This window comes from Salvelinus sp. IW2-2015, linkage group LG14 (genome assembly GCF_002910315.2).
Source record: "Salvelinus sp. IW2-2015 linkage group LG14, ASM291031v2, whole genome shotgun sequence".
Taxonomy (NCBI): Eukaryota; Metazoa; Chordata; class Actinopteri; order Salmoniformes; family Salmonidae; genus Salvelinus; species Salvelinus sp. IW2-2015.
This window is the reverse complement of record NC_036854.1, coordinates 8,703,100-8,726,878: the sequence shown is the minus strand read 5'-3', so window position 1 is coordinate 8,726,878 and position 23,779 is coordinate 8,703,100. Positions and strand designations below refer to the sequence as shown.

The 23,779-nt window shown below is 42.7% G+C and overlaps 1 protein-coding gene across 2 annotated transcripts in view; it reads right to left on the bottom strand.

The window, feature by feature from the left end:
* The window catches only part of mthfd1l (methylenetetrahydrofolate dehydrogenase (NADP+ dependent) 1 like), an 85,423-nt gene that overhangs the window by 43,601 nt on the left and 18,043 nt on the right, over positions 1 to 23,779 (bottom strand). For both annotated transcript variants that reach the window (XM_023999669.1, XM_023999670.1), the window contains exons 15-18: positions 22,655 to 22,757; positions 13,909 to 13,985; positions 10,401 to 10,541; positions 3,496 to 3,564 (exon numbers count right to left, since the gene is read on the bottom strand). In XM_023999669.1, coding sequence (XP_023855437.1) covers positions 3,496 to 3,564; positions 10,401 to 10,541; positions 13,909 to 13,985; positions 22,655 to 22,757 — 390 coding nt within the window. The remainder of the gene's footprint in view (positions 1 to 3,495; positions 3,565 to 10,400; positions 10,542 to 13,908; positions 13,986 to 22,654; positions 22,758 to 23,779) is intronic.

The window sequence follows — 23,779 nt, the reverse complement described above, 5'->3', positions numbered from 1 at the left end:
CAGACGTGCTCAAAGGGATTGAGATCCCTTGGCAGAACACTGACATTCCTGTCTTGCAGGAAATCACGCACAGAACGAGCAGTATGGCTGGTGGCATTGTCATGCTGGAGTCATGTCAGGATGAGCCTGCAGGAAGGGTACCACATGAGGGAGGAGGATGTCTTCCCTGTAACGCACAGCGTTGAGATTGCCTGCAATGACAATAAACTCAGTCCGATGATGCTGTGACACATCGCCCCAGACCATGACGGACCATTCACCTCCAAATCGATCCCACTCCAGAGTACAGGCCTCGGTGTAACGCTCATTCCTTCAACGATAAACGCGAATCCGACCATCACCCCTGGTGAGACAAAACCGCAACTCGTCAGTGAAGAGCACTTTTTGCCAGTCCTGTCTGGTCTAGCGATGGTGGGTTTGTGCCCATAGGCGACGTTGTTGCCGGTGATGTCTGGTGAGGACCTGCCTTACAAAAAGGCCTACAAGCCCTCAGTCCAGCCTTTCTCAGCCTATTGCAGACAGTCTGAGCACTGATGGAGGTATTGTGCATTCCTGGTGTAACTCGGGCAGTTGTTATTGCCATCCTGTACCTGTGATGTTCGGATGTACCGATCCTGTGCAGGTGTTGTTACACGTGCTCTGCCACTGCAAGGACGATCAGCTGTCCGTCCTGTCTCCCTGTAGCGCTGTCTTAGGCATCTCACAGTACGGACGTTGCAATTTATTGCCCTGGCCACACCTGCAGTCCTCATGCCTCCTTGCAGCATGCCTAAGGCACGTTCACACAGATGAGCAGGGACCCTGGGCATCTTTCTTTTGGTGTTTTTCAGAGTCAGTAGAAAGGGCTCTTTAGTATCCTAACTTTTCATAACTGTGACCTTAATTGCTTGCCGTCTGTAAGCTGTTAGTGTCTTAACGACCTTTCCACAGGTGCATGTTCATTAATTGTTTATGGTTCATTGAACAAGCATGGGAAACAGTGTTCAAACCCTTTACAATGAAGATCTGTGAAGTTATTTGGATTTTTACGAATTATCTTTGAAAGACGTTTCTTTTTTTGCTGAGTTTATGTTTCTAAACACTTATCATGATTACGGATAGTTCTGAATGAATCGTGAATTCGATAAATTGCTGTCCAAAGGACTGTGTGTGTGTTTTATTTGCGAGGCGGAGAGCATAATTTACAAAGCCCCAGAGAGTAGGAACCCACCCCATTGCAGCAGTACCAAACCCACCAGGGCCATAACACCAGCCCAGATGACCTCATAGCATCCTCCATAAAACACTAACTACAGCACAGCAGGACCTGCACTGGATCAGAGCAGACCACCTTTGGTTGACGTTGAACAGGCATGTTTGTGTGCATGGTGTTTGTACTGTATGTATACATTAGATTAGAGGCAGTATGGGTGTGTGTTTCAGTCAGTCAGCCGTTTTAGAACACACGTATGGTAATCATGGCCCTCTCGACTACAGACACAGTAAGGCAACTATTACTTTCCTCCTATCTCTTTACAGACCCTGCTCCATCTGTGAAAACATGCATATGCACGCACACAAGGGCACAGAGGGCCTAACTAAACTGAGAATTCCCACGGACCCTTTAGGCCTGGTCCATCCCGATATGCATCCCCCTTCAGAAACACAGGAAACACAGACAGGAAAAGTTCCACAAAACAGGACACCAACGTTTCCTCCCAAAACATCAAACCACTCTCTGCAACACCACTTTCCCCCCCTGCGCCCCAAAACAAAAACCTAATCCCTACTCAACCCCACACCCTAAAAACATACAACCACTCCAGAAACCACCACCCAAAACAAAAAAGTAGCCAACCAACAACTAACATCTCCTAGTTTCTAACCCCTTCAACGTTTGCATACATATACCGTCAATTATTGAACATTCTAATTGATGACATTACAAGGGGCTGTTAAATCTTCCTTGAACTAACATTTAAGCAATAATTTCTGAGGATCCGGGAATTATTGTGTGACACACGATAATTCCTGGGTTTGAGGGCATTGTTGCTTTAATTGCCAACATATTTATAAAAATACTAATGACATTTTTTAAGTAAATAATATTTTTAAAAGGTACATTTGTTTTTGCATGCTGAAGTTGCTGCCCATGCGGTCTGGTCATTAGTTATTTTCTCGTGTATTGTCCCAGTCGTCAATTAATCATTTTATTCATTTGACGTTGCTATGCTAAAAAAAATCATAGGCATTTAGCTAGCTAGCAAGCGAGCTAGCAGAGATTCAATGATGATGATGAGAGACAAGAACTTCAATAAATAATGATTTAATAAATATCCAATAGGCCTACACAGTCGCACTGCGCACATTCATTATTGGGCTAGCTAGGCTATTGGTACTGGACAGATCGCATTTGTAAAATGACACATTATTGCACAGGTCATAAGGCAGACATGTAGGTTTATACAACCCCCAACTTTTGTAAACCAAATAGTAGCACTGAAAAATAATGTGTTGATGATTTTTCCCCCCCGAGAATTTATGAATTTCCTGCCTGGGCTGCGGGACAGTGGAATTACGACATGAACACGTCATGGTACTTTGAAGGAGTCCCACAACTCCCGCATATCAACCAATCACCATCCAGTATCCAAACAACCAGATTTATAATTCAGAATAACCCTTTGAGTGATTTGGACTGATTTTATCCAGTATTCGAGTTTCCATTGTATGGTCATTAAAACATTAATTATTATTTACAATCATTAAATTAGAATTAATTATACAGTTCTCCTTGTAATGTAATCAATTAGAATCATTCAATTAGAGTGTTCAACAATGGAAGGAATAATGATATTGCTCTGCAGACGGTTCCAGAGCCTCTCCCTGAGGGCAGGTACCCTACAGACACAGCCAGCCCCAGCAGTCAGAGGGGGCCAGATCCAGATGTGTTCCAGCTCTTTATCAGTTTAACCAATCAGTCCATCAGCCCTAATCTCCATCTCCCTCCATCTCTATTCCTCCATCGCCTCAGAGAGAATCGGGTATGGGCGTTTCCACTAGCATGGGCCAGTCAGAGGTCACACGTGTGTGTGTGTGTGTGTGTGGTTCTGAGTGTCTGAATGTACACGGTCATGTCTCAGAGCACAATGAGATGCAGATGTATGGAGAGGCAGGGTAAATGTATGGACCATCACACCCAACCTCAACTGATTGCTCTTCAGTTCAATACTAAACACCTGCTCTTAGCTCACAGCTACACCAATTTCCCAGTCTCTAGGAACTTGAAAACATTCTAGGAACTTAGAATGTATAAATCTAAGAGGATTGGACAGGTGTTAATAAAATGGCAAAAGTTTAGAAAAAATTGCTCTGATAGCCTACGTGCAATTTTCTGGATATTCCTGAACAACAGTGCAGTCATCACCCTATCTTTGACATCATAGTTGTCCTCTCTCTATAACTGTCTTCATCTCATGCTTGGATAGCAATGAGGATGTGTGGTTAGAGACTCACTTCTAGGGTCTGCATAAGGGTAGGCTTGATGGCATCCTTCATGAGCACCGCAAGTGCTCCACTCACACCCTGAAAGAGAGAAAGAGAAGTTGTTAGTGCTGAAATTCTTGAAGCGATTTTCCAGTATCTTACCAATAAAATAACCAGTAAGCATGCAAACCACACAATAAAACGCCTGTTAAAGCAATTCAAATGGAATTTACTCCAAAACCCATATTTCCATACACACATCTATGATACACACACGGCCCATCCCTACTTATCATCATTTCCAAAATCCAGTCTGGCCTGGTTGTGTGTTTTCCAGTCACTGCGGCATTCCTGATTATCCGTAACAGAATATGGGATCCTCCTCAGTGAGCCAGGCCTATAACTCTGGCTCTACAACACCACCACATCCAGTTGGGGGGGGGGGGGGGGGGTCAGAGCCACCTGGGCCAACATGGCTCCACAGTGGAGGCTATAGTTATGGGTTTTAGGAGCAGCTGGAGGCCATTTTGGGTCAAATGAGATCCATGTTGCGCGCTCAAGCTCCTCTGTCTCCTGAGAGGCCCAGCAACCACCCTGCTTAGTCTCCATAATGGCAGGGACATGATAGTTGAGGGTCACTAGGGGTTAAATCCCTACAAAACCTGGTGGGGAAGCTACTTTTAACCTATAATAACACCATAAACTTGACCTCTAAAAGCAAAGGTTCATCCATTTTGAATGTTATATTGTTTTTGTGCATCTCTGAGTGATGTTCTATCGATTCCCTGAGTCATTTCCTGTCTTCATTTGTATCCGAGTTAGTGGCGTTCAAGCAGGCAGAAATCCGGCCAGTATGACGTAACACTGTGATAAAGTCTCTGTCACCACACTGGAAGTTAATAGGAATACAACTTCTAGATCACAAAAACGTATATCATACATGTCAGATTTCAATACTGGCCGATGTCATAACTCGGGGGGATCCCTTCTCTCGAACGAGCCATTGATCATATTTTTGTGATATTCCTACTTAGGGCTGCGGCGGTTGTGAAATTTTGTCAGCCGGTTATTGGTCATGCAAAAAAAAGACTGCTGGTCTCACGGTAATTGACCGTTTAGCATTTCCAGGCTTCCACACATACAAGCTGCTGATGTGCACCTTAAGAACATCTACATTAAAATAAATACATGCATATATATATATATATATATATATATATATATATATATATATATATATATATATAAAAAATAAAAATACATTTTTTTATAAAAAAATAAAAAATAAAAAAAATAATTCTATAGCCCCAATCTGGAGGTCCACAAAGCCCAGCCCATCAGACGCTACAAACTGCTGGAGCTGAAGAAGAGCGACGTCACACTAACTGTGCCCCAGTCCCCCAACTTTTCTGACCGTTTCCGCATGTGATGGCTGAGGGAAAGGTTTCGTGTGTGTGTGTATGTATGTCTGCCTTTTTTATTAATTTTTAATATATATATATATATATTTATTAATATATATATAAATATATATATTTATTAATTAATATATATATATACACACACACACACATATACATACATACACATATACATACATACACACACACACACACACACACACACATAATCAAATCTATTTAAATATACACCATCACAATATATTTTAGACAGGTCTAAAGAAACATGATATGAAGAAAATGTATTTCAGAAGAACAGAATATGAGTTGGCATACTGTATGTCTGGCTATGCTCCATGCCATAGGCTTGTTCATTTAAGTGACAATATATGGTTATAAGTACCATTATTTTATATGATTTTATATTGAGAAGAATATAATTTAACTTAGCTGGGGAAAACATATTTATTATGGAGCAAGTGTGCATATGAAGTGGCTATGTTGAATGTAAAAGGGATCACTTGAAGCAGGTCCTATATGCCAGATTGAGTTATTTGGCAACTTTAGTTGTGAATGAAACAAACCTTAGAATGTCTTAGAAATCAAAAGATAAATGGGCTGCATGGAGCGACTATCTGCTATTGATTTGAGAAAGAAGCCTTGCTTGAATACCACTTATTTCACTGCACGCATCAACCTGTTTGAGGAGTATGCTCTCGCTGCTGGAAAGGCGATATTCCACCCAAACTCTGTATGCCATGGGCTCTCCAACCTTGTTCCTGCAGCTACCCAGTGCTTCATTTGGGAAAAGTGAAAATCTGTGTTTTTGCAATGAAACACATTTAACTAAACTGTTGACAGCCAGTCTGCGCACTCGAGAAAGGAATAGAGGAGGAGGAGATGGAAATGCATGGTGGTGAGATTATGTATAGCTAAAGGTAATTCTGTACAGCTAAAGGTAATGTCACCCAAACAAGAAAATATATATATATAAACTTTATTTTATTTTATCCCTATTACTAGGCTATTCAAAATCAAATTCACTAATTGTATACTAACTGTAAGCCGCCCTGCACGATCAATGAATCAACAGCATGGTCTAGGGCTATACGTTCTGTCTAGACTCATGGATATAAAGTTTGGAGCATAGCGTAAGGTAACCAGTCCATCTAGTGTGCATAATAATACAGTCCACACTCAATTATGTATCAAAGAAATCTTAAATCAGTTTTGTTGTATGTTTTTCTGCCATGCATAATATGCAGTAGACTATGTATTGTATAATGGCACAATCCTAATTTTAATTCAGGTTCTTTTTGGGCCTGGGCTCATATGCATAAACTCTAATATACATATGGGTGTTTTTAATTCATCATCACCTTTGAAAGCGCTGTTCATTTGGTTTACACTGTTTCAATCTGCTGATGAACTTTCTTCACATTAATCACAGTGAGGTGAGCTTTAAAAGTATGATAAGCTGTTTTGATGATAAGTGTTTGATTTGATTGCATTTGCACTGTTCTCAAAAGTGAAGATAAAGCATTACATGCATAATCGCATTTATTATAAAATTGTCACCCATCAGACTATTCTTAACTTGATGTAGTCTTTACATATACAAAATATTATATACAGTACCAGTCGAAAGTTTGGATACACCTACTCATTCCAGGGCTTTTCATTATTTTTACTATTTTCTACATTGTAGAATAATAGTGAAGACATCAAAACTATGAAATAACAGCTTTGCACAATCTTGGCATTCTCTCAACCAGCTTCATGAGGTAGTCACCTGGAACACATTTCCATTAACAGGTGTGCCTTGTTAAAAGTTAATTTGTGGAATTTCTTTCCTTCTTAATGCATTTGAGCCAATCAGTTGTGTTGTGACAAGGTAGGGTTGGTATACAGAAGACAGCCCTATTTATTAAAATACCAAGTCCATATTATGGCAAGAAAGGTTCAAATAAGCAGAGAGAAACAACAGTCCATCATTACTTTAAAGACATGAAGGTCAGTCAATTCGGAAAATTCTAAGAACTTTGAAAGTTTCTTCAAGTCGCAAAAACCATCAAGCGCTGTGATGAAACTGGCTCTCATGAGGACCACCACAGGAAAGGAAGAAAATTACCTCTGCTGCAGAGGATAAGTTCATTAGGGTTACCGTTGCCAGAGATATTATAGAAAGAAGATAGAAATCAAATGAATGAGTGAACACATAATGCCCCATCCAGCAGGCTGTCGACCAATCGCGTTCACGTTGTCAAGCTGCGTCATGCGGTTGCTAAACTAATCATCAAGCAATCCCTTCTCAAAGAGAAACGTTCCTATTTTCCTCGAAAGTATGTAATGTCATGATTCCAAAGCAATACGATACTACAGATAGCAAGTTAATCATCTCACATCTCGGAAAAGATTTGTAATGTTGTACTACTTGTTGATGAAATTCGTGCTAATGTTGGGTTTTTGAGCTAGCGCCCATTCACTCCTTGAAAGAGAGCGCTCTTTGACCAACAATCGCCCAGAATGCACCGCACAGCCCATTGATGTAGCATGGGTAACGTTTCCCCATCTCCTCAAAAGTATACCTGCTGTTGTGAATGTTAGACTCCACTCCGAGGGACATCGATCTACACGTTGAACATTGTGAGATTGTAGACTCCTAAATTTATAGTGCAGTATCTTTAGGCGATTTTACAGGTAACTAGCTATGTTACATGCTGATATTGTCTTTGGTATTAGTGTGTAGCTACATTTGCTAGCTACACTACATGACCAAATGTATGTGGACACCTGCTCGTTGAACATCTCAGTGATTCATCACTCCAGAGAATGTGTTCCACTGCTCCAGAGTACAATGGCGGCGAGCTTTACACCACACCAGCCAAGGCTTGGCATTGTGCATGGTGATCTTAGGCTTGTGTGCGGCTGCTCAGCCATGGAAACCCATTTCATTAAGCTCCCGACGAACAGTTCTTGTGCTGACGTTGCTTTCAGAGGCAGTTTGGAACTCAGTAGTGAGTGTTGCAACAAAGGACAGATGATTTTTTACACGTTACAGCACTCGGCGGTCCCATTCTGTGAGCTTGTGTTGCCTACCACTTCACGACTGAGCCGTTGCTGCAACTAGACGTTTCCACTTCCAATAACAGCGCTTACAGTTTACCAGTACAGAAGTAGACGAACAGACTTGTTGGAAAGGTGACATCCTATGATGGTGCCACGTTGAAAGTCACTGAGCTCTTCAGTAATGCCATTCTACTGCCAATGTTTGACTATGGAGATTGCATAGCTGTGTGTTAGATTTTATACACCTGTCAACAACGGGTGAAGCTGAAATAGCCGAATCCACTAATTTGAACGGTTGTCCACATGCACTATATACACTGCTCAAAAAAATAAAGGGAACACTAAAATAACACATCCTAGATCTGAATGAATGAAATATTCTTATTAAATACTTTTTTCTTTACATAGTTGAATGTGCTGACAACAAAATCACACAMAAATGATCAATGGAAATCAAATTTATCAACCCATGGAGGTCTGGATTTGGAGTCACACTCAAAATTAAAGTGGAAAACCACACTACAGGCTGATCCAACTTTGATGTAATGTCCTTAAAAAAGTCAAAATGAGGCTCAGTAGGTGTGTGTGTGGCCTCCACGTGCCTGTATGACCTCCCTACAACACCTGGGCATGCTCCTGATGAGGTGGCGGATAGTCTCCTGAGGGATCTCCTCCCAGACCTGGACTAAAGCATCCGCCAACTCCTGGACAGTCTTGTGTGCAACGTGGGTTGGTGGATGGAGCGAGACATGATGTCCCAGATGTGCTCAATTGGATTCAGGTCTGGGAACGGGCGGGCCAGTCCATAGCATCAATGCCTTCCTCTGCAGGAACTGCTGACACACTCCAGCCACATGAGGTCTAGCATTGTCTTGCATTAGGAGGAACCCAGGGCCAACCGCACCAGCATATGGTCTCACAAGGGGTCTGAGGATCTCATCTCGGTACCTAATGGCAGACGGCTACCTCTGGCGAGCACATGGAGGGCTGTGCGCCCCCCAAAGAAATGCCACCCCACACCATGACTGACCCACCACCAAACCGGTCATGCTGAAGGATGTTGCAGGCAGCAGAACGTTCTCCACGGCGTCTCCAGACTCTGTCACGTCTGTCACATGTGCTCAGTGTGAACCTGCTTTCATCTGTGAAGAGGCACAGGGCGCCAGTGGTGAATTTGCCAATCTTGGTGTTCTCTGGCAAATGCCAAACGTCCTGCACGGTGTTTGGCTGTAAGCAGAACCCCCACCTGTGGACGTCGGGCCCTCATACCACCCTCATGGAGTCTGTTTCTGACCGTTGAGCAGACACATGCACATTTGTGGCCTGCTGGAGGTCATTTTGCAGGGCTCTGACAGTGCTCCTCCTGCTCCTCCTTGCACAAAGGGGAGGTAGCGGTCCTGCTGCTGGGTTGTTGCCCTCCTACGGCCTCCTCCACGTCTCCTGATGTACTGGCCTGTCTCCTGGTAGCGCCTCCATGCTCTGGACACTACGCTGACAGACACAGCAAACCTTCTTGCCACAGCTCGCATTGATGTGCCATCCTGGATGAACTGCACTACCTGAGCCACTTGTGTGGGTTGTAGACTCCGTCTCATGCTACCACTAGAGTGAAAGCACCGCCAGCATTCAAAAGTGACCAAAACATCAGCCAGGAAGCATAGGAACTGAGAAGTGGTCTGTGGTCACCACCTGCAGAACCACTCCTTTATTGGGGGTGCTGCACAACAGCATGTGAAATTTATTGTCAATCAGTGTTGCTTCCTAAGTGGACAGTTTGATTTCACAGAAGTGTGATTGACTTGGAGTTACATTGTGTTGTTTAAGTGTTCCCTTTATTTTTTTGAGCAGTGTATATATAGCAACTAGCTAGGTAGATACTCTTATTTATATATACTCTTATGAGTATCTACCTAGCTAGTTGCTTGCCACCCCATAGAAAGCTGCATTGTGGATTTTGTAGTCGATTGGAGCTGCAACAGATTTCCACAATGATTTTCCATGTTGCTACCAAACTTAATATAACACCAAAATGAAACATTTGTCTCATGACATCTGTGATAATGTTAATGTGTTGACTGAGTTTAAGTAACACATAACCAGAGACAAACACAAACAGAGCTAAATCTCCACTTGACAAGATAATCATGAAGGACAAGAGAGACAAAGAGAGCTTAGTGAAGAGGTCTTGACATATGACCTTCGTAATGATTTATATGCTGATGTTAAAGTATGCTATGGCCATTAAAGTAATTTCTGACTGATGTCTTTAAGTGGAACAATACTGCAACTGATTAGCACTAACTGAAAACATTTAGCGCTTATCACACACACACAAACCCACACCAACGACACAGACAGACATGCTTGCAACAGCAGGATTGTGGGTTTGATTCCTGGGACCAACCTTATGTAAAATGTATGCACGCATGATTTTGGATAATGGTATTTATTATATGATTATATTACCAGGTCCTCTGCTGTGACGGGCTGTCCACTGCGGCTGCTACCCACCACCATACGTTCCAGTCTGGTCTTCATGTCCCCCAGTCCATCAGCTAGGGCCAGGATAGCCATGATCTCACTGGCCACCGCTATGTCAAACTGGGTCTACACAGGAGGAGAGAAACATAGTGTGTGTATTTACAGACGATATCAAAATCTCAATGGCCACTACTATGTCAAACTGGGTCTACACAGGAGAGAAATATGTACACACACACACTAAACACAAACACAGCATCAATGGCCACTGCTATGTCAAACTGGGACTGCACAAGAGAGACGAGGGTCATTCCACCTCAAAAAGCACAAGAAAGGACTGACACCCACCCTTTCAGATTATTTTTCTGAGAAATTAAGCTAATTGATTGGACCCAAATAGGTCATTTTAATTTATAAAATTCTGATAATATTCAATAAATATAGTACCCAACATCCAATTCGGACCAAACTTCTTCCTACCAATGAGTAAGACATGAGGAATAAATGATGAAATAAAAAGCCATCCACGGATCCCCCCCATGCCAATCCCATCCCAACAACCAGTATACAGCATCAGTTCTCTATGTTTGACTAGTAGTATTAAGCTGTGGCTTGGAGTATTGCTTCTCCATACTATGTAATGTATGCCCTATTAATCTGGTGAAATGTTTTCCCCTGTTCAGAGAAATTAGTAATTGAAGCCGCTTGCATTATTTTCCATAAACTAGTGTGAAAGTACCAGGTTTTTTGTTCTGGCTACATCGCCACACTCTTATCCATTCTGCTGGTCTCTTGTGTTTATTAAATAGATAACAACATTTCCTTTGCAACTTTGGATAGAAAACCAATAGATTTGGCTCATTCCGAAAATAAATTGTGTGGTCATCCTCACACTTCAAGCCAGTCCTCCATGAAAGCAATTCCTTTCTTAGCAACCTAATGATTATTCAACCCAACTCTCCTTGAATAGTCCAACAACTGTCCACTTTCTGAGAGCGCTATCCCTACGCAATTCTCATATGAAGACTTTTCCTACACGTCCAAAGCTTTGAGAAATGGGCTAGGGACTAAAATATTGTGACAACCCTAATAAGATAATTAATTGCATGGCAGTCTTTGATTTTTTTTCAATAAAATGATCAGGAAACAGCTTTATATTTATTGTGACTAGTGACCATTAACCAAATTGGATGTTGGGTACTATATGTATTGAATATTATCTGAATCCTATAAATTAAAAAGGCCAATTTGAGTGCAATCAATTAGCTTAATTTCTCAGAGATAAAATTCCAATTTCAACAAAATAATGTTTCAGGAATGCCAATCTTTCGAACTACAGAAAATGCCTGCACAATCTGAGATGGTGGGTGTCATGGCTTGCTGAAATGATATGGAAAGACTCAAGCAACACAAAAATCTTGAGGTGAAATAAGTCAAACTGAATCAGAGGGGAATGACGCAGATAGAGTACACACACACACACACACACACACACAACAGAGAACACTTGAGAGAGAACAGCGGGGGAGCTGAGGGAGGGAGTGGAGGGATAACACACACACACCCCTCATGTACACCACTATACAACTGGCAGGTAGACTGACATGTTAACTACTAACACATGAGTCTGATTCCATCCCAGTGGATAAGAATCCAAGCCAGACTGCTTTTCTACAGGGCATTAGGCAATATACATTTTTGTAAACACACATGCAGAGTGAGCAATGTTTCATGGATGTGGCCTAGTTTTCCAAAAGCCTTATTGCGTCAGAGTGATGGGGAAACAATGGAAGGAAGGGCTGTTGTTTATCTTTGTGTGTGTGTGTGTGTGTGTGTGTGTGTGTGTGTGTCAAGGTTATTGTAGTAAACAAAACTTTTTTTTGGCAAACTGAAATAAAATGATTAACCCGTTTGAAAAACTGAAAATATTATCTAAATAAAATAAAAACCATCATGAATCATATTCCTTTTTTTAAATTTTTTTTTTTTAATTGTATTTATTTTTTGGTAAAAAAATCTAATGTGGTTTTCAAGCATTTTTTCAAGCCTCTGAATCTGGGGGGGCACATTGAGATTGACTTCATGATCTAAAGACTCAGTGAGACGACGTTAGGACGAGCAGCACCGCAGATTGAGATGAGTGAGATGCAAGTTTTTGCTCTCACAGTCACACAGAGTATCTGTGAACGTGCACAGATGAGCTTAACGCTGCTACAAAGCGGTAGCTACGGGACCAAAACTTCTAGTACTGTTTACTTCGTGCATCTACGACATCTCGCTGAGTCTACCTCAGCCTGTGGTATTCAACCTTTCAGCGGGGATCCCATTTATTTAGCCAGAATTTCTGCCGACCACACCCCAACTACACAATTTTGGCGACTCTGCTGCAATTCCCCACTAGGGGTCACGACCCCGACGTTGCATACCACTGTGGCAAGATGTTATCCCCAAAAACACAAATTATACAACACATAAATGCTCCAAGCCTCCAACGCATAGGCTACTTTCTGTCCCTTACACTAAAACTGAAAATAAATATAAAAACGAAAGAGTAAATCAGATCTGAACACTAACTGAAACTAACTGAAACTGAATTTCAAATAGAAATCTTAAAACTAATAAAAACACAAAACTATAATAACCTTGGTATTGCGTGTGTGTGCGCCTGCGCGAGAAAGAGATAAATTGTAAAAGATAAATTACATTAACCACACCGACACAAACGCATCGTCAGAGTAAAGGCATTAGGACATTTTCTACTACCCCTCCCGATGCTATGGCCCTGGGGGGCTATAAAGTGTACCACTGGATGAGTGATGAGAGGATGAAAGAGGGAGGGAACGGTGGAGGGACATAAACATATGCTTGCTAACGATCCAGGAGAGGACAGTATTTTCTGCTTTCAACATTTGCTTTCACTTAAGGTGCTTGCTTCCCATTGAGGGAAGTGTGTTTATTAGCAGGATTTCATTTAGCCTTCATTAATACTGACAGTTACTGACACACCAAAACACTTAATTGTGGAAGGCGAGGGGGGGCGAAGGTCTGTCTCTGTCTGTGTGTGTGTGTGTCTGTGTATATATATATATAGTGTGTACACGCCAGTCTTTGACGCCATGTCTCAACGATGTGTGTGCACATACTATATGTTGATAATATGTGGAGTAACCAAAAATGTAATTTACCCCCAATTACAGTGTAAATGCTTGAACACCGACCATTCAGCCAAACTGGAAGTAATCAGTAAATGAAGGTGTGTAAATGAGTGGTTGGTAGTACATTAGCCAAGACAATGGCCATTAAGATTCCTACATTTTTTATTTATGTATTTACTTTAAGCGACTTTGAGATTCTACTTGTAATGAAAAGCGCTATTTAAAATAAATACATTATTAATCAGTTAATCAGAGTTATCACTCAGGTCATACACATAATCACGTGGTTATAATGTACATAACATTTTAAAGATATACTGTACATGGATATAACATACCTCTCGCACATGTCCTTTCTCAGTGCTGGCCTGTCCTACAGTTATCTTCCTCAAGAAACGATCGTTGGTATCAACCACTACAAGACGGAGAAAAAAAACAACAACATAAATACAGAATACTAATTCATTCCTTACATCACACTTAAGATTGCAAAAATCCAGGAACATTCCCAAAAAAACTCCAGGAATCAGGATGGAAAAAGCACGAAATCCATGAATCTYCCAACCGGGATTCCTGGAAAACCTGGGATTTTCGCAACCCTAATCGCATAAAAATGTTTTTATTTTATCTAAATTAGTGAGCCCCTTCAAAACGTCATAATGTTTCAGTGACATGTGGAAAACATCTGATAGAGGCCAGTTTAACGGTCATTCATAAACATGGACCAGGGAGAGCCTTTAAAACCTGTGTGATCCGCTAGTACACAGTATTGAGTCACGTCCTTTACAACCCAACCCTGGCCTGGTCTGTAAAACCCATTTGGACAGTAAACAGTATTAAAACACATGTATGATGGGCCTGTAACTGACATACACGACCTAAAGAGACCTCTGGATGACCAGCGCCAGCCAAGAAAAACCACACATTTCTCAGACTGGAAATAAATACATTCTCACAGACATAATTAAGACACATGCTCCCAAGTGGCGCAGCGGTCTAAGGCACTGCATCTCAGTGCTAGAGGTGTCACTACAGACCCTGGTTTGATTCCAGGCTGTATCACAACCGGCCGTGATTGGGAGTCCCATAGGGCGGCGCACAATTGTCCCAGCGGCGTCCGGGTAAGGGTTTGGCTGGGGTAGGCAGGCTAAATAAAAATGTAAAGGCTAAATAAAAATGTAATTGAAAAAGTATAAATTGATAAAGGTAGGCCTATTCAATTCACTAAACTTTTTTATTTAACCAGGTAGGCCAGTTGAGAACAAGTTGTAATTTACAACTGCGACCTGGCCAAGATAAAGCAAAGCGACAAAAACAACACAGAGTTACACATAAACAAACGTACAGTCAATAACACAAAAGAAAAATAGAAACATCTATGCACAGTGTGTGCAAATGTAGAAGAGTAGGGAGGTAGGCAATAAATAGGCCATAGAGGCGAAAATAATTACAATTTAGTATTAATACTGGAGTGATAACTGTGCAGATGATGATGTGCAAGTAGAGATACTGGGGTGCAAAAGAGCAAGAGGGTAAGTAATAAAATGTTGACGAGGTAGTCGGGTGTGCTATTTACAGATTTACTGTACCTGTACACAGTAAGCTGCTCTGACAACTGATGCTAAAAATTAGAGAGGGAGATATAAGACTGTAGCTTCAGAGATTTTTGCAATTCGTTCCAGTCATTGGCAGCAGAGAACTGGAAGGAAAGGCAGCCAAAGTAAGTGTTGGCTTTGGGGATGACCAGTGAGATATACCTGCTGGAGTACGCGTGCTACGGGTGGGTGATGCTGTGGTGACCAGTGAGCTGAGATAAGGCGGGGCTTTACCTAGCAAAGACTTATAGATGACCTGGAGCCAGTGGGTTTGGCGACGGATATGTAGTGAGAGCCAGCCAACGAGAGCATACAGGTCGCAGTGGTGGGTAGTATATGGGGCTTTGGTGATAAAACGGATGGCACTGTGATAGCAAATTGGATGTAGTCTGAGAAGAGTGTTGGGGCTATTTTGTAAATGACATTGCCGAAGTCAAGGATCGGTAGGATAGTCAGTTTTACGAGGGTATGTTTGACTGCATGAGTGAAGGAGGCTTTGTTGCGAAATAGGAAGCCGATTCTAGATTTAATTTTGKATTGGAGATGCTTAATGTGAGTCTGGAAGGAGAGTTTACAGTCTAACCAGACACCTAGGTATTTGTAGTTGTCCACATATTCTAGATCAGAACCATCCAGAGTAGTGATACTAATCTGGCGGGAGGGTGAGGGCAGCAATCGGTTGAAGAGCATGCATTTAGTTTTACTTGTATTTAAGAGCAATTGGAGGCCACGGAAGGAGTGTTGTATGGCGTTGAAGCTCGTTTGGAGGTTTGTTAACACAGTGTCCAAAGAGGGCCAGATGTATACAGAATGATGTCGTCTGCGTAGAGGTGGATCAGAGAATCACCCGCAGCAAGAGCGACATCATTGATATATACAGAGAAAAGAATCAGCCTGAGAATTGAGCCCTGTGGCACCCCCATAGAGACTGCCAGAGGTCCGGACAACAGGCCCTCCGATTTGACACACTGAACTCGATCTGAGAAGTAGTTGGTGAACCAGGTGAGGCAGTCATTTGAGAAGCCAAGGCTATTGAGTCTGCCGATAAGAGTGTGGTGATTAACAGAGTCGAAAGCCTTTGCCAGGTTGATGAAGACAGTACTGTGCAGCCGTCTCTTATCAATGGCGGTTATGATAACGTTTAGGACCTTGAGCGTGGCTGAGGTGCACCCATGACCATCTCGGAAACCAGATTGCATAGTGGAAAAGGTACGGTGGGATTCGAAATGGTCAGTGATCTGTTTATTAACTTGGCTTTCGAAGATTTTCGAAAGGCAGGATGGATATAAGTCTATAACAGTTTGGGTTTAGAGTGTCTCCCCCTTTGAAGAGGGGGATGACCACGGCAGCTTTCAAATCTTTGGGGATCTCAGACGATACAAAAGAGAGGTTGAATAGCCTAGTAATAGGGGTTGCAACAATTTTGGCGGATAATTTTAGAAAGAGGGTACAGATTGTCTAGCCCAGCTGATTTGTAGAACATCAGCTGTCTGGATTTGGGTGAAGGAGAAGCGGGGGGGTTGGGCAAGTTGCTGCAGGGGGTGCTGAGACGTTGGCCAGGGTAGGGGTAGCCAGGTGGAAAGCATGGCCAGCCGTGGAAAAATGCTTATTGAAATGATCGATTATCGTAAATTTATCGGTGGTGACAGTGTACAGTGTTTCCTATCCTCAGTGCAGTGTGTAGCTAGGAGGAGGTGCTCTTATTCTCCATGGACTTTACAGTGTCCCAAAACTTTTTGGAATTAGTGCTACAGGAAGCAAATTTCTGTTTGAAAAAGCTAGCCTTAGCTTTCCTAACTGAATGAGTATATTGGTTCTGACTTCCCTGAAAAGTTGCATATCACGGGGGCTATTCGATGCTAATACAGAACGCCACAGGATGTTCTTGTGCTGGTCAAGGGCAGTCAAGTCTGGGGTGAACCAAGGGCTATATCTGTTCTTAGTTCCAAATTTTTTGAACGGGGCATGCTTATTTAAGATGGACAGGAAAGCACTTTTGAAGAGCAACCAGGCATCCTCTACTCACGGGATGAGGTCAATATCCTTCCAGGACACCCGGGCCAGGTCGATTAGAAAGGCCTGCTCGCTGAAGTGTTTTAGGGAGCGTTTGACAGTGATGAGGGGTGGTCGTTTGACCGCGGACATAGTACGCACGCAGGCAATGAGGCAGTGATCGCTGAGATCCTGGTGGAAGACAGCAGAGGTGTATTTAGAGGACAGGTGGGTCAGGATGATATCTAAGAGGGTGCCCATGGTTACAGATTTAGGGTTGTACCTGGTAGGATCCTTGATGATTTGTGTGAGATTGAGGGCATCTAGCTTAGATTGTAGGAAGGCCGGGGTGTTAAGCATGTCCCAGTTTAGGTCACCTAACAGTACGAACTCTGAAGATAGATGGGGGGCAATCAATTCACATATGGTGTCCAGGGCACAACTGGGGACCGAGGGGGGTCTACAACAAGCGGCAACGATGAGAGACTTGTTTCTGGAAAAGTAGAAGCTCGAATTGTTTGGGCACAGACCTGGATAGTATGACAGAACTCTGCAGGCTAACTCCGCCCCCTTTGGCAGTTCTATCTTGTCGGAAAATGTTATAGTTACAGAAATGTTAATGTTATAGAAATTTCATGATTTTTGCTGGCCTTCCTAAGCCAGGATTCAGACACGGCTAGGACATCTGGGTTGGCGGAGGCTTCTAATGTTAACATGCATGAAACCAATGCTTTTGCGGTTACAGAAGTCAACAAAATGAGAGCGCTTGGGGAATGGGAGTGATTCTCGGGGCTGCAGGGCCTGGGTTAACCTCTACATCACCAGAGGAACAAAGGAGGAGTAGGATAAGAGTACGGCTAAAGGCTAAAAGAACTGGTCGTCTAGTGCGTTCAGAACAGAGTAAAAGAAGCAGGTTTCTGGGCGCGGAAGAATAGATTCAAGGCATAATGTACAGACAAGGGTATGGTAGGATGTGAGTGCAGTGGAGGTAAGCCTAGGCATTGAGTGACGATGTGAGAGGTTGTGTCTCTAGAGGCACCATATAAACCAGGTGCGGTCACCACATGTGTGGGGGGTAACTTATTTGAAGTTATGAACTTGGAAACATGCATGACTGATTACATTTTAATTAAATAATGGAACATTTGAACGTGGAAGAGACTAAGTGCCAATAGAGAAGGTTAAGGTGAGTTCTTAAGGTCTCACTCAACAGTTTATCTAAACGCCTAATAATGGAGGTTTAGGATTGGTTATTCTGTGGTTAGTTATCCACCAAGACCAGAGGAAATCACAGGAGTCCAACATCGTCCTGTGCTTTAATTAAATAAAAACAGACGTGCACAAGCCATTAGCTGGCAGAAATACAGATGTGTGCACAGACACACGCATATGTAGTAACACTGTTTTTAATCTTCTGGAAGCACACTCTTCAATGTGCCCTTTTGAGCCTGCAGAGTAAATACCCCATCAGGCATAACACTGTTCAGGCTCCTGACAACCTAAAAACAACATTATTCCAAGAGGGGTGAAAAACTGTGCCCCTCACTCACCACACCCAGTTATCTGGGGCTCTGACTACTGCACCCCTTTGGGGGACTTGGAGGCATGAGTTAGGGGTGGGACAGACAGAGGGAGAATACCCATTGAGAGTGAACCTAGAAATCACTCACTACCTATGAATCCCAAGACCCTCCACCCCAGGGTTTCGTTTGGAAAATCTGGCGCCAGACAAGTGACCGGGATGATTTAAATTTGTCGGACATTTGAGACATTTACTGGTCATCCATATGCATTAGGGGCGTAACCCATCCACCCAAACAGCTAGCGCCATCAAAACAAGGGATATTGGCCAAATTAACATGTCCTTAAAAACAGCCTATAACTAATTACAAAAACACTATTCCTTGTTTTGATCTGTACATATATATTTTTTACCTTTATTTAACAAGGCAAGTCAGTAACCCACTGTTCCTAGGCCGCCATTGAAAATACGAATTTGTTCTTAAAACTTCTTGTCAATAGGGGGGCGCTGTTTTCACTTTGGAAAAAATTGTGCCCAAATTAAACTGCCTCGTACTCTATTCTAGATCGTACAATATGCATATTATTATTACTATTGGATAGAATACACTCTCAAGTTTCTAAAACTGTTTGAATTATATCTGTGAGTAAAACAGAACTCATTTTGCAGCAAACTTCCATACAGGAAGTGAAAAATCTGAAAACGATGCTCTGTTCCAGGGCCTGCCTATTCAATTGCCTAATATTTATCGATATGCATGCACTTCATACGCCTTCCACTAGATGTCAACAGGCAGTGGAMGGTGGAATGGGGTGTCTAGCTTGATCTGAGGCCGAACAAGAGCTTTTGGAGTGACAGGTCTGGAAATTTCTTTGTCTTCTCTGGCGCGCGAAGTACGTCGACATTGGCTTCTGAAAAGCGTTCGGTATACACGGCGGATATCTCCGGCTCTGTTTTTATTTGATACATATTAGAAAAACATAAAGTAGGTTTTTTCAACCGAGTTTCATCAGTTTATTCAACGTTTATTGGGACTTTTGGAGTTTTCCGTTCTTTGCGTCGAGAGAAACTGGGAACGTCATCAACATTGGCTAGCATTGTGGCACGAATTTGACAGGAGAAAAGGACATTCTAAAACCAAACAACGATTTATCCTCGACCTAGGACTCCTTGTACAAGATTCTGATGGAAGCTCAACAAAAGTAAGAACAATTTATGATGTTATTTCGTATTTCTGTGGAAAATGCTGATTCCTATTCTCTGCCGTTTTGGCGGGCGCTGTCTCGCAATAACGCAAGCTGTTTGTTATGGTAAAGTTATTTTTAAAAATCTAACACGGCGGTTGCATTAAGAACCAGTGTATCTTTCATTTGCCATACAACAAGTATTTTTATGTAAAGTTTATGATGAGTTCTTTGGTCAGATTAGGTGAGTGTYCAAAMTAKCTCCGGACATTCTGGKGAATYGWTGCTACATATTCACAATGTATAACCACGGTTTGCAGCTCTAAATATGCACATTTTCGAACAAAACATAAGTGTATTGTATAACCTGATGTTATAAGACTGTCATCTGATGAAGTTGGTCAAGGTTAGTGATTAATTTTATATCTTTTGCTGGGTTTTGCGAATGCTATCTATGCGGTGAATAAAGGCGGTTGTGTGTTTGGCTATTGTGGTAAGCTAATATAATGCTATACTGTGTTTTCGCTGTAAAACACTTAAAAAAATCGGAAATATTGGCTGGATTCACAAGATGTTTCTTTCATTTGCTGTACACCATGTATTTTTCATAAATGTTTTATGATGAGTATTTAGGTATTTCACGTTGCTCTCTGTAATTATTCTGGCTGCTTTGGTGATATTTTTGATGGTAGCTGCAATGTAAAACTATGATTTATACCTCAAATATGCAAATCTTCGAACAAAACATAAATTTATTGTATAACATGTTAAATCAAATCAAATCAAATTTTATTAGTCACATACACATGGTTAGCAGATGTTAATGCGAGTGTAGCGAAATGCTTGTGCTTCTAGTTCCGACAATGCAGTAATAACCAACAGTAATCTAACCTAACAATTCCACACTACTACCTTACACACACACACAAGTGTAAAGGGATAAAGAATATGTACATAAAGATATATGAATGAGTGGTGGTACAGAACGGCATGGCAGATGCAGTAGATGGTATAGAGTACGGTATATACGTATGAGATGAGTACTGTAGGGTATGTAAACATAAAGTGGATAGTTTAAAGTGGCTAGTGGTACATGTATTGCATAAAGATGGCAAGATGCAGTAGATGATATAGAGTACAGTATATATACATATGAGATGGGTAATGTAGGGTATGTAAACATTGTATTAAGTGGCATTGCTTAAAGTGGCTAGTGGTACATTTTTACATAATTTCCATCAATTCCCATTTTTAAAGTGGCTGGAGTTGAGTCAGTATGTTGGCAGCGGCCGCTAAATGTTAGTGGTGGCTGTTTAACAGTCTGATGGCCTTGAGATAGAAGCTGTTTTTCAGTCTCTCGGTCCCTGCTTTGATGCACCTGTATGACCTCGCCTTCTGGATGATAGCGGGTGAACAGGCAGTGGCTTGGGTGGTTGTTGTCCTTGATGATCTTTATGGCCTTCCTGTGAATCGGGTGGTGTAGGTGTCCTGGAGGGCAGGTAGTTTGCCCCTGGTGATGCGTTCTGCAGACCTCACTACCCTCTGGAGAGCCTTACGGTTGTGGGCGGAGCAGTTGCCGTACCAGGCGGTGATACAGCCCGACAGGATGCTCTCGATTGTGCATCTGTAGAAGTTTGTGAGTGCTTTTGGTGACAAGCCGAATTTCTTCAGCCTCCTGAGGTTGAAGAGGCGCTGCTGCGCCTTCTCACAACGCTGTCTGTGTGGGTGGACCAATTCAGTTTGTCGTGATGTGTACACCGAGGAACTTAAAACTTTCACCTTCTCCACTACTGACCCGTCGATGTGGATAGGGGGGTGCTCCCTCTGCTGTTTTCCTGAAGTCCACAATCATCTCCTTTGTTTTGTTGACGTTGAGTATGAGGTTATTTTCCTGACACCACACTCCGAGGGCCTCACCCTCCTCCCTGTAGGCGTCTCGTCGTTGTTGGTAATCAAGCCTACCACTGTAGTGTCATCCGCAAACTTGATGATTGAGTTGGAGGCGTGCATGGCCACGCAGTCGTGGGTGAACAGGGAGTACAGGAGAGGGCTCAGAACGCACCCTTGTGGGGCCCAGTGTTGAGGATCAGCGGGGTGGAGATGTTGTTACCTACCCTCACCACCTGGGGGCGGCCCGTTATAAGACTGTCATCTGATGAAGTTGTTTCTTGGTTAGTGCTAATTATATCTATATTTGGTCGGTTTTGTGATAGCTACCTATGCGGTAGAAACTGGTGAAAATATGTGGTTGAGTCTTTGGCTATTGTGGTTAGCTAATATAAATACATATTGTGTTTTCGCTGTAAAACATTTTTAAAATCTGGATTCACAAGATGTTTATCTTTATTTGCTGTATTGGACTTGTGATTTCATGATATTTATATGCTATTATTTACTTGTGGCGCTATGCTAGGCTATGCTAGTCAGCTTTTACTGATGAGGATGCTCCCGGATCCGGGATGGGTGTTAAGTAAAGGTTAACTGACTTGCCTAGTTAAATAAAGGTTAAAATATATATATTTTTTTAAGTAAAGGGTTGCAAAAGGCGACTAAATGGTCACAGTCTGGAGTCCTGCCTGGTAGGCTTTTCACTAAAGGCATACTCTCCAACTTTAATTTTAGGCCAAGGCTCCTTTCTTGCTTTCCCTCTCCCAGCAGCACAATTGGCCGGCTACAATTACAATTACCGGCTAACGGAAACCCGCTCCACCCCTCAAATCAACACATTAACCAATCATGTGGGGGGCCTGTAATATGGGAAGAGGGAATAACTGATTGGACAGGGTCCTACCTCTCTGCCAGGTGACCTTGGCGGGGTCGAGATCGAGACGGACAAAGGAGCTGACCTCCTGGGGCGTGAGAGCACTGGGGTCAATCTCACTGATGCCCAAACGCTAGAGCAGGAGAGAAAGAGAGAGAGATGATAATGTCAACAACAGCTTATGAATCATGCAGAGGTAAAGCCAGCAACATAACACCTGCATCCCACTGTTGGCAGGCCTCTGAAGCTAAGAACGGTTTGTCCCTGGATGGGAGGCCAGATGCTACTGGAAGTGGAGTTTGAGGGCCAGTAGGAGGCACTCTTTCCTCTGGTCCAAAAAAAAGTATATCCCATGTTAGTGATTGGGGACATTGCCCTGTGTAGGGCACCATGTTTTAAATGGGTGTCCTGACTCTCTGTTGTCACTAAAGATCCAATGGCACTTATCATAAGAGTATGGGTGTTAACCCCGGTGTCCTGGCCATAATTCCCAATCTGGCCCCTCATACCATCATGGCCACCTAATCATCCCCGGCTTCCAATTGGCTCATTCACCCCTCCTCTCCCCTGTAACTATTCCCCAAGTCGTTGCTGAGAATATGATCTCAGTCAACTTACCTGGTAAAAAAAGACCGTTCAATGCGGTCCAAAAGGCTTCATTTTCCGATCTGACATCTATCTCTTATCCTAGAATTTCCCTGTGATGTCTATCATATCACCTTTCCCAACTAAAGGTAACTGCCAAAATAAAGGAGACACTTGAGTAAATGAGGGATACAAAGTATATTGAAAGCAGGTGCTTCCACACAGGTGTGGTTCCTGAGTTACTAACGATTAGCGGGCCTCAGATGAGCGTTCAGGTAACGTCGGGACGGAGGTGCCAGTTGGATAAATCCCTCGGGCAGATAACGTCGGCAGTTCAGTCGTGAAGGCCCGGTGGGGTTCCGTACTCGCAGCAGCAACAAAAGAAACGGGTCCGGATGGTGATGGAACTCTCTAGCTGGCTAGCCTCAGAATGATTTGAGTTTGCTCCGGGGTCGACGTAAGCCAATAGTCACACGGTTTGCAGCTAGCTAGCTGCGAAATCAAGGTGCAAGTGTCCAGAGCCTGCGGCTGGAATCCGGGGAAAACTGAGAGAAAAGAAGTCCGGAATGC